The following is a 12,179-nucleotide window of genomic DNA, read 5'->3' on the forward strand; positions in this document are numbered from 1 at the left end:
TTAAATGATTCAACTCAGGTATTATGGAAAAAGGGGACACTTAGACCGAGGAATTTTACACGGGGTGCCGGGAAAGAGGAAAAGATGCGGACGAATCTGCCGGAGCTGATCTTCAGGCTGTAAAAACAAGGCGGCAGTCAGCTGACGGTTCCTGCACCGCGGCTGGTTGACAGCGCCGGGAGTGCGGACGGCCGGAGACTCGGAACAAGGGGAGGTGAGCCCGCGACCCGAGCGAGGAAGCCCCCTCAGACCGAAACCCTCTAACCGGGGGCTCTTCCCCTCACTCGGCCGTGGCTTCTTGGCCCTTTGTCTGCCCTCCCTTCCCTGACTCATTTAAGCCTCAGAACCTCCACTCGACTGGCTGCATGAGTTCGGTTCCGCTCTCCTCCTCGCATCCCATAATTGTACGGAAACCTTGCTTGATTTCAGCCCTGCTGTTAATAACAGCTCGGGGAGAGAGAGCTAAAGTATCAATTTGTTGAAACACAGTAAGGCTAAAGGTTGAACCAACTGAAACCAGAGCTAATGGTTTTTGTTTGCCGAAAATTATGACTCGAAACAAGATGAGACCATGAGCCCCTATTTCCATAATTTTCAGTTCCCTGCACAATGTTTTTTTACTGTCTTTGCCTGCATCATGTGTGCTCATTTAGCAGCCTTTGATTTTTTTAATTGATATGTTCTTATAGAGCTTCCTGTTATTGTTTATTATTTTTACCAGCTTCCATTTATCGGTCATCTTAAGTTTGTCGGATGCTTCCGTATTTATTATATGATTAAGCCTAATGACAGTCCTACAAGTTAAAAGGTTTCCTGGGGCCTAGCTCAGCTGAGATGTGGCCAAGGAAAGAAGGGCAGTGAGCGTGTGCTAGGCAAAGGAAAAACATTCAGAAAGGTTGGGAGTGGAAAGAGAGGTTTGGTATTGAAAGAAGTTTAGTATGGCTGGAAAATAAAGTTTTTGGATTTGTGTGTTGGAGACGACGGGGTGCAGGTGCTGAAATAAGAGTTTGGAGGTATAAGCAGGGGCGTGGTAAGCTCCGTTAACGAGTTTGTATTGTATCCTGAGTCCTACAAGGAATGTCATAGAAAGATTTTTTTTTTTTTTTGCGGTATGCGGGCATCTCACTGTTGTGGCCTCTCCCGTTGTGGAACACAGGCTCCGGACGCGCAGGCTCAGCGGCCATGGCTCACGGACCCAGCCGCTCCGCGGCATGTGAGATCTTCCCAGACTGGGGCACGAACCTGTGTCCCCTGCATCGGCAGGCGGACTCTCAACCACTGCGCCACCAGAGAAGCCCTTCATAGAAAGATTTTAAGCAGACGAGCAACATGGTCAGATATGCACTTGAAAACGATTGCTGTGACTTCAGTGTAGAGAATAGTGTGAGAACTGATTTGATGGGGAAATGCCTGGGGACAGGAGTCCAGTTAGGAGGCTAATAAGTAAATCTTCAGTTGTATTCTTTTTGACTAGATTTTCTTCTTTATGAATAGTGTCCACTTTGCCTTGTGGGCTGTCCTGTACTTTCCACTTTCTGTGTATCTTTTTCCTTCATGGAAATCTTTCCAGCACCATCTCCCTTCTCTCCACCCCCAATCAGATCTCATACCCACCACCTCTAAGCTCTTCAAGATGAATTGTTGGTCCCTGATCTGTTTCTTTGACTTTGTATTCACCAGCTGTTTCATGAACTGTATCCACCCACCATGCGTCTGTTCCTAAGAATCCTCTCTGTTCTTCTCTCCATGATCCTTACCTGTTCCTGAGAACTCTGCCTAGGAATGCTAAGTATTTTGTGGGCATAATTTTTTTCTTAAATGAAGTTTAGAAGAACCTTTTCCTTAAAAAAAGAAGCATTTTGTTTTCATCATGAAGATGAAAATGCAGGGATAAACGTAGGGAAATAGAATAATCAGCTCAGAGTCACACAAATAAAACCTGAGTGGGGGAACATCTTAGAAGTGGAACAGCAATAATGAAACATCGTGGTTTTTTTAAATGGACTTATAACCCGCTGAGTTTTTTTGTTGTTGTTAGTGCTATAGAAATCCTGCCAAAGAAGATGAAGAAAAACAGAGAAAGGTTCTGCAACAGAGAGAGGGAATTTGTGTATGAATTCAAAGTGGGAAGTCAGTGCTTAGAACTGAGGGTGCCTCTCAAATTTCCTGTTCAAGAGAATGCCAGTCATTTACATGGCCGTCTGATGCTGCTGCATGATTTACCATGCTTTATAGAAAAAGGTGAGGATTGATTTCTTTGAAAATATCACTTCGTTATTTTCCTATAGTCTCTGTCATTAGAAGTCTTATATTAGAAAACATAAACCTAAGAAGCATTGGAAACAACCACAAAATGTGAAGCTTTCAAGAATAAAAAGGTTCCCCAGACCTTTGTTTTATGGAGTGTTTTTTTCTGTATCCCTTGTAATTGTTTATTAGGCATTTTAGTATAAAAATTAAATTTAAATTAAATATGAAAAGTTACAGAGTCTGGATTAGAACTCTTAACCTCTTAATGTAGTTGGATGGATTCATAAGGTGTGTCAGCTGTCACTAGCTATGTGCTAGATGCGTTGCCCTTTTAATGATTCGGTCCTCAATTCCTGAGATGTCATGGGAGAGAAGGGGTACCTGTCTTTCAACAAACTTTGCTCACCTAAATTAATTCCATAAAGTCATTAATAAAGTGTGTATTAAACCACGTTAAAAGGTCTGTGTTCTGTCTACAGATGAGGGAAAATGTTTTAATTGAGAATATGTTGGATCATAGAAGGTCGAAGCTACAAGGGAACGTAGAAACTTTCCAGCACAATCTCACTGTACAGATAAGGAAACTGGTACCTAGAAAGGTTAAATTATTTGCCCAACGCAATGATTCTCAAAAATTGTTCCCTGATCAGCAGCTACAGTATCACTTGAGAACTTGTTAGAAATGTGGATTATTGGGCAGGCTCCACCCAATTCCCTTTGAATCAGGAACTCTGGGAGTGCATGCAGCAGTCTGTTCCAGTAAGCTCTTCAGGGAACTCTGATGCATCTTAATGCCCAAGAACCTCTGGTCCAAAGTTATATAATGACAGAGCCAAGACCAGAACCCAGGTGTCCTGGTTTCTATGCCAGTGCTCTTCAGTCAGTCTTTTTTTTTTCTTTAAAGCGGCATAAAGCAACAAATATGTATTATCTCGTCCTTACCGTTACTGTCGTTCAGGGATGCAGGTGCAACCTAGCCGGGTGCCTCTGACTCAGGGTTTCTCATGGGGTTGCAGCCATACCATCAGTCAGGGCTACAGTCTCATCTGAAGGCTCTACTGACAGGATTGTTTCCAAGATCCCTTGTGAGGTTGTCGTCAGGCCTTGTCATGTGGGCCTCTTCATAGGGTCACCTCAGGACCTGCAGCTGGCCTCCACCAGGGCCAGCAACCTAAGAGAGTGAGGGAGCAAGGGCCCAAGATGAAAGCCATGGTCTTCTTATATCCTCAAAGCAGTCTCTGAATAGTTGGAATTGTAGGTCATCTGAAATAAATCAGTTTTAATATGCTAATCACTAAATTTCTCTCTCAGATTCAAAGACTGTAACAATATATACCCTTGAAAGTTAAATAGGAAACTCATTTAAATACAGAAACCTTTAGCCGCTCTAAATCTGTAGGAGGTCTTTATGTGCTTTTCCCTACTCACTTTCAGATAAAGAATCAGGCTTAAGAAATTAACATTTAAAATTTTTTTTAAGATTTGTTTTTGATGTGGACCATTTTTAAAGTCTTATTGAATTTGTTACATTATTGCTTCTGTTTTATGTTTTGGTTTTTTGGCCGTGAGTAATGTGGGATCTTAGCTCCCCAACCAGGGATTAACCCACACCCCCTGCATTGGAAGGCTTAACCACTGGACGGCCAGGGAAGTCCCAACATTTTAAATTAGTATCAGGGTTGTATATCAGAGTTAAGAATTTTGACCATTCAATAACCTGTGATTGTAAAGAAGAATAATTGTGAGGTTAGTTAAATGATCCCCTAAGCTGATTTTATTTTAGTTTGACATTCTCTTAAGGGTTAAGGGTATTCTCATTCTGTTAAGACACTATTTTAGTTAGACATTCTGTTAAGCATGATAAAATAAAGTTTGACATTGGAATGCTTAGCCAGGTAAAATGTTCCCTCTTTATGTGTACTGACAATGGTATTTGTTGTCCCTGTTACAGACTTAAAAGAAGCTCTGAGCCAGTTTATCGAAGAAGAATCCCTCAAAGATTATGACAGAGATGCTGAAGCAGCCCTGGAAGCTGTGAAGTCAGGTGAAGTAGATTTACATCAGCTGGCAAGTACCTGGGCCAAAGCTTATGCGGAGGTAAAAAAAAATAGATCACATTGTAAATTTTGAGGATATTCTGAACTTTGATGAAGATTTCTTTCCTTACAGCTTTATTGAGATGTAGCTGACGTGCAACATCGTGTAAGCTTGAGGCATACAGCATAGTGCTTTGATTTACACACATCACGAAGTGATTATCACAAATTTAGTGAACATCCATCCTCTCACATAGATACAAAATTAAAGAAATAGAAAATGAAATACTTTTTTTGTGCGGAGAACGCTTAGGATTTACTCTCAACAACTTTCGTATATACCCTAAGGCAGTGTTAATTATATTTATTACATTGTACATTACATGCCTCGTACTTATTATAACTGGAAGTTTGCATCTTTTGATTGTAGTCATCCAGTTTCCCCTTCCCCCATCCCCAGCCTCAGTTAACTGCAAATCTGATCCCTTTTCCTGTGATTTTGTTTGTTTGTTTTTAAAGTATAGTGATGGAGGAGACAGAGAAGTCCAGATGGGCCTGGATGTGGAGTAGTTTCTCCACAGGCCCTTACTCAGTGCCCATTCCTCTCGGCTGTCACAGTCCCCTTTTTAGGGTCACCTCTCCTGAGGGAATATGGCGCGAATTAGGTCAAATAAGAACTCCGTTCAGTGCTTCTCGTGTAGGTAGCTTCTGCCTATTCACAAGGCTCCCTCTAGGCTGGGTTTTAAATTGATGCTGAAAATTATGTAGTGAGCAGACCTGGTTCATGGGGTTTCCAAATGTCTGGTGTTACGTAGGGCCCAGCAGATCCCCGTGATTTGGCCCTGGCTCCTTCCTGCAAAACTTCAGCCCGAGCCTGATGTGAATTTGGAACAAGGCTTAAGTCACGTGGGCTGGTTATCATTTCTAGAGCAGTGCCGGGGTCTAGAGATGTAGAGCAGTTACGAGAATGCGGGTTCGGGTTTTCAGAGGCGTGGGGTAGATGAAATCCGCCTTCTAGATTCAGCTGGTCTTCTGAAACTCTTCTCTCCTGATCTGGCAGCCGATGAAGTATAAGTGAAAGGAAACAAGGGGAAAAGTTTACCCTATTGACCCAGTTCAAAATACCTGTTTCTGTCATTTATCCATTTGTTTTATTTAAGGTAAATTATTACTTAGTCCTGTCACAGATTCCAGCTTTTGACATTTTCACTTTGAAAAGGGAAGAATTTAGATGATTCTTTTTTATAGATGTCTGTCTGCAAAGATCAATAATAGAAAAAATATTTCCACTTTTGCCTTTAAATTGTATGACCTTTGACAGGGGACTTGCCAGCATGCCAGTTTCCTCCCCTGGAGAGCACTGTGTGTGTCAGATGTGCTGGCACGGCGCACGTCTGGGGACAGGCGTCTGTCCCCTGGATGGATTTGTGTGTGTGCTTGGGGTATCTCCATTCTGCCTCTCTGCATGTTTCTCTTTTTCTTGTTTATTGGTGTTTACTCAGCCCCTTTATCATTTTGATAGCTACTGTTTTCATACACTTTGAAACATGCTTACATTTTATAAAGAAAACAATACTTGCAAAGTTCAGAGTAAGAAAATTGCAAATGCACATCTTGGTATAAAATCCTGTGCATGAATTGGGTTTTCAAGGTCAGTGTTATTGCTTAGGTAACCTCATTCTCTAAATATATAGCCTACAAAACCTTTCGTAGCAATATATTAATAATGGAAAGCCCCTTCTGATTATAGAATTAATATATGCAAGTTATTCTGTATGCAGCACCTTAGAATACAAAGTAAAGGTCTTCAGAAGTCCCACTCTGCCAAAACAGCCCCTTTGAGCGTGTTTGGGTTTCACAGAAATGGGATCTCAGCCTACTCACCACTTTTTTTAAAATTTTTATTGTGGGCACTTCCTATTTCTTCCTCCACATTAACGCCTTCCCCTTACCCCTGCCTCCAGGTAACCCACATTAACAACTTAGTTGACATCTTTCTGTATTTTTTTGTATATTCAGATAATCCTATGTAACCTATATACACATATATAGATGGAGGGTCTTTCTGTCCTTTGATGTACAGAAATGGAATCATAATATATGCACTTCTCTAGTAGTGTGTTAAATAAAAATACTACATCAGGATTTAAGACTGTTCGTGTCTCATCTCGTAGACCACATTAGAGCATGCAAGACCCGAGGAGCCCAGCTGGGATGAAGACTTCGCAGACGTGTACCATGACCTAATCCATTCTCCTGCCTCTGAAACTCTCCTAAATTTGGAACACAATTACTTTGTTAGTATCTCAGAACTGATTGGCGAAAGAGATGTGGAGCTGAAAAAATTACGAGAGAGGTATTTCAGAGTTCTTGCATTATCATAATTAAATGTTACGTCATCAAATGTTGATGGGCTGCAGAACAGCTTGTTCTCATTTTGTTATAAAATGGAAGAATAGAATAAAAAGAATCTTTAACCTTAGAAATTAATTTTCTTATGCGTTTAAATCTGTCATTTCATCTGGGAAGATGAGGTCCTCATAGGTTTATAGAACTTCTCCAGTGATTTACCTAAACAATTACGGTGGTCTTATCTATTCTTAGTTCTAATAAGAGGAATAGCTCACCTCTTTTGAAGGTCTGCTTTGTTCCAGGCACTGTGCAAAGTGCTTTGGATGCTGTCTTAGTTCAGGCTGCTGTTGGGAAAAAAAAATACCACAGACCGGGTGGCTTAAACAACAGAAATTGATTTCTCACCGTCTGGAGGCTGGGTAGTCCGAGATCAAGGTGCCAGCAGACTCCGTGTCTGCTGAGGACCCGCTCGCTGCCTGGCTTGCAGACCGTGCCTTCTTAATGTCGCTCACATGGCGTTTCCTCAGTGCGGGCTCCTGGTGTGTTGCTCGTAGACAGACAGCTGTATCACCTCTTCTTCTAGGCACTAATTCCATCAGGACGGCTCCAACCTCTTGAGCTCACCTAAACCTACTTACCTCCCAAAGGCCCCACCACCGGATACCATCGCATTGAGGGTTAGGGTTTCAACATATGAATTCTGGGGAGATACAAACATGCAGTCCATAACCGATGCCCTGTCTCACTTGATCTCTTAGCACAATCCTACTGTTATCATCCCCATTTTACTGAGCCAAAAATTTGATTTTCTTCTAGTTCTTTATTATGTAGACAATAATATCGTGAACATACTTTAAGAATGAAATAGAGATTAGATTTTTTTAAATATGTAAGAGTATAATTACCTAACAATAATGAATTACCTTCTGTTGAACTACATTTGTTTGATTTTTCCTACCAGGGCCTCAAATAATATAATCTTCATCTCATTCTGAATCTGTCCTTGGATCTCAGGTCTTCTGGGACTGCACTCATTCTGCCCATCTAGGTGTATTAGAAAATGCCCAGCCTGGCTCTCTGTAGTTCATGTCAGTAGCCATCACTCCTGCTTTCATTCAGCTGGTGAGCTGCTCTAAACTGTGGTCGACTTTGCTGCCTGCTCACTCCACCTCCCAGAAAATTTCATCTCTGGCCATCAATATTCTACAATTGTTTTTTTTCTAAATTGGAAGAAGATTCTCATTCCACAAAACTCTTCAGTTTTGGGGAATCTGAATTAACATACTAATTATCTGCATTTACTGGTACTTCATATACATTTTCTGTCGTGGAACGGTTTTTCATCGGGGTTTGTTTTGGTTTATGTTATTTTTTGAAATGTCCTTTGGCCAGACTTCTTGATGGGGCTTTGCTTTTTCCCACCTAAACGTATAAACGTTATTTGAATACATTTATTTTAAGAACAGTTTTATAGTTTCTTTTTCACAAGTCCAAACTGGTAGCTTAAAAAATAAAAATAAGCTATGTTCCCTTTAAGGTAGGTAATATTTTTTGCAAAGGTGAACAGTATAACTAAAGGTGAGTTGGAGTTCATTGATGGAAGTTCACCCACAATTTTGGTGCTTAATTCATTTATCTAATTCATGAGCAGAAGTGACACCTTTTCTCATTTCTCCTTTCATTTTAATTCCATCTTACATTTTTAAAATAACTTTTCTCAGTACAGCATCAATAGTTATAATGATCTTCTTCCCTAAGTTTGTTCGAGATAATATACAAGTTGTCAGAATCACCCCACCAGACATACTGAGCCAATAGATAGTATTTCATCTGAAAAATAATAAAATTTTCTTTGATCTTAATCATAGAAAAAATATATTGTATCATTAACTATTTGCACTTTTAAAACATTTAGGGTGAAATAAATGTTTGTGACATTTTATTTGTTGAATTTTTATTTATTGGTCTTCTTTTTCCTCACTGGAAATTTGCTTCTTTTAGCAAATCAGATTCAAGATATTTCTTTGAAACTTAAAAGTGGCAATGATACTCTTTATCCACTAGAGGGAACATGTGTAATATAAAATATTAATATATTTGTATCGAAGTTTATATTTATTAATGCTTAGTAGTTATTTCTGTTTTAAATAACAATCTTACTTGCAAGCACATCCTTCACCTGACCTCTAGTAGTTATTAAAAAATTAATGGGGTCACCTGCCCACTTATAGTTAAGTAGGAATTAAGTGATATTGAATATTTAATACTAGAAGGTATACATAGAAATGTATAGAAGTGTAACATATGAATGAGTTTCATTTATCATATACATGTAAGTATCTTAATCAGTTGTTATAAATAAGTATAAGTTCTCTTTTAAGAGCAATTTACTTAAATTGACTAGAATGATAGTAAAATCCTTTTAGTTCATGTCTGTGTTTCGTTGTTTACAAGTTTGTTTGAAATATGTTTCAGAACAAATTTTTTAAATACATTTTTATTAGAAGATAATTTTAATGAGCTTACTAAAATATAATACACATACAGAAAAGGCAATAAACAATAGGTGTACAGCTCCGTACATTTTCACAAAGTAAGTGCACCCATGTGCTCATCTCCCAGATCAAGAAATGATTTCCAGCCCTACAGAAGGCTCCCTCCTGCCCATCCGGCAGTCACCACCCGTTTCCCCCGTAAATAACCATTATCTGAACTTCTAACACCACTGATTAGTTTTTCCCGTAGAGAAAACCATTCTTAATTTCTGCATGTTTATTTGGATAAATGAAGAAGACTAAAATGTATCTTCAGAATGTATTTCATATTCCTCTAAAAAGGGAACCCTGTGACTTAATACCAGCTTGATTCTTAGAACCTAACTGGCAGCTTCTGGTTATAATATAAAGTACCTTTTGAAGTCACTTTAACTCATGTTCAAATAAACAGAAAATGTATTTAAGCTGGAATTGCAGAGTATCTTCTTAGTGTAAATCTGCAGCCTCTTAAATATTAGCCATGGAAGTTGAAAGATCACCTAGATTTTGAATGCTTTCATTTGTGCACTAAACTTAGATTCCAATTTAGCTGCACAAATGACGTTGTTGATATTATATGACATTATCATCATTATTTCCACAGCTCCATTGGCAAGGCTTCAAAGTGCCTTCCAGGTAATATAGTTGCCCTAACTGGACATAGTCCTAGAAAACAAAAATTTTCTTTTGACTTTGTAGAGGTTGTTCAATAAATCCAGAGTGGTTGTATTAAAAATTTGATGAATACATCTGATCTGCTTTATTTATGGTTCAGACAAGGCATTGAAATGGAAAAAGTGATGCAGGAACTGGGAAAATCACTGACAGATCAAGATGTAAATTCACTGGCTGCTCAGCATTTCGAATCCCAGCAGGTGAGTGAAGTATAATGACGTTTGGATTGCATTTTCCACTTATTTATTTTTGTAAAAGAAGTAGTTAGTCAGTGTACTGTCTCTTTTTAGGACTTGGAAAATAAATGGTCCAATGAATTAAAACAGTCGACTGCCATTCAAAAGCAAGAGTATCAGGAATGGGTGATGAAACTTCATCAAGACCTAAAAAACCCCAAAAACAGCTCTCTCAGGTATTAATCGGGTGTTGTTTTTATTAGATGAAGGTCATTGTCAGTAATAGTTTGTATTTATTGTAAAACTGGACCTTTTTAGTTGTAGATATTTTTAAGTTGCCGGTGAAAATTCAAGATAATTTATACTTCCTGTAACACCTTTCATTTTATAGACTTTATGTGGATGATTTGCGGGGTGGGGCGGGTAACTGGCTGTTTTACAGTAGTGATTTCCCTGCTAGAACTTAGCCGTAAATCTTGTGGGTGTGTATACCTAAATACCGCCATCACTGTCTCTTGTTTCCTTAAGTTGGTTTCCTTTCAGTGCAATACACACTGGTCGACTGCACCTTAAATGCCAAGCACTCTTTAAGCAGAAGAGCAAAAAAAAGATAACTGCCCATGTTAGCTTATATTCTAGAGACACTGACCTGTGAATAAAACAGTACTGTACAGAATGATGTGTGCAGTAACAGAAGCATGTACAAGGTACCAAAACAGTCTAGAGGACTTTCCATAAGTCACAATTTGTGTGGTGCCTTATGGCCTAAATACATTGTGTTTCATGGGTTGCCCTAGAGCTCGACAGTGCCTGTTCTTTCCTGGCTGTGTACTCACCTTTGAGAATTTCTTCTTTCAAATCCTAAAGTATATCCGATTGGGAATATATTTAGTACAGTATAATAATCCTGTTTCCAGCATCTTCTAGTGTATGCTATAAACATTTAGATATTGCCCTTTATTTGTCTAATGTCATTCTCCCCCACCTGTCTTGCCTTGAAGACAAAAACCATGTCTGTTCTTCTGCTGTTGTATACCCAGGTCTTTGTCAAGTGTCTAGGTCTTGACACAGGCATATAAATAAATATTGATGGGATGGGTGTAAACCAGGCAGATGGATGGATTATCATTAAACTGTTTACCTGACACAGTCTGTATCATCTCTTATTATAATCTGTCATTTGTGTTGTAGTTTTCCCCGGGCCAACACCTTAGAAATATTTAAACAATTTTTTATAATTAGAAATGGGATAACCTCCTGGACACTAACATATATATATACCCCTCATTTCAAGTGAAAATAGTGCTGAACACAATAGAAAGGGACAGGTGAGGCGACAGACAGGCTGGGAACACCTGTGTACTATAAGGTCCAATGGTGTTTCTCAAATTGCTGGTTGCAGTCTGCCAGGGACCATGCTGGATCCTTTACTTTCCAATTGGACTTTTAAAAATGACAATAAAATGGAATGGAATTGAATGGAACAGAACTGAGTAGAATAGACTAGGGAAAAAAATGTCAGCACGTTACTCATGTGTGCATTGAGCCACAATGTGAAATACGTACTCTATACTGTGGTCAGAAAAGTAGGAAGTCATCAACCTATGGACGCTAAGAAAGCCCCTTGCTACAAAAATTATCTCCTGCTTTGCTACTCTAGTTTCAGAAATTCATTCTATAGGATCAATTCCTTTGTGTAAATACTGGCCTCTAGCTGCTGCTGCTTTAAAAACCAAATATTCCTGGGAAAGAGTATCTTCACTGTGATTGGGTTAGCCTGCTTTCCTTTTTGATAGAGATTTCCTTGGGGAGCAGAAACCTGTTTTCAACATAACTACGTATAGAACTCCTGTATGAGATTGATCCATTTAAAAAGTTTATTTGTTTACTTATTTTTTTAACATCTTTATTGGAGTATAATTGCTTTACAATGGTGTGTTAGTTGCTGCTGTATAACAAAGTGAATCAGCTGTACATATACATATATCCCCATATCTCCTCCCTCTTGTGTCTCCCTCCCACCCTCCCTACCCCACCCCTCTAGGTGATCACAGAGCACCGAGCTGATCTCCCTGTGCTATGCAGCTGCTTCCCACTGGCTATCTGTTTTACATTTGGTAGTGTATATATGTCCGTTTTTGCCCTTTTGTTTAAAG

The 12,179-nt window shown here is 39.2% G+C and overlaps 1 protein-coding gene across 4 annotated transcripts in view; it reads left to right on the plus strand.

The window, feature by feature from the left end:
• The first annotated feature begins 130 nt into the window (after positions 1 to 130).
• Positions 131 to 12,179, plus strand: part of C10H12orf4 (chromosome 10 C12orf4 homolog) — a 38,097-nt gene continuing 26,048 nt past the window's right edge. For 2 of the 4 annotated variants that reach the window (XM_032646772.1, XM_032646774.1), the window contains exons 1-6: positions 131 to 214; positions 2,039 to 2,241; positions 4,202 to 4,347; positions 6,461 to 6,642; positions 9,948 to 10,047; positions 10,138 to 10,259. In XM_032646772.1, the coding sequence (XP_032502663.1) occupies positions 2,064 to 2,241; positions 4,202 to 4,347; positions 6,461 to 6,642; positions 9,948 to 10,047; positions 10,138 to 10,259 (728 nt within the window). In that variant the 5' untranslated portion in view covers positions 131 to 214; positions 2,039 to 2,063. Of the gene's footprint in view, positions 215 to 1,156; positions 1,333 to 2,038; positions 2,242 to 4,201; positions 4,348 to 6,460; positions 6,643 to 9,947; positions 10,048 to 10,137; positions 10,260 to 12,179 lie in introns of those variants that run through there. The other 2 variants (XM_032646773.1, XM_032646775.1) reach the window with 2 other exon arrangements.

Source organism: Phocoena sinus, chromosome 10, assembly GCF_008692025.1.
Source record: "Phocoena sinus isolate mPhoSin1 chromosome 10, mPhoSin1.pri, whole genome shotgun sequence".
Taxonomy (NCBI): Eukaryota; Metazoa; Chordata; class Mammalia; order Artiodactyla; family Phocoenidae; genus Phocoena; species Phocoena sinus.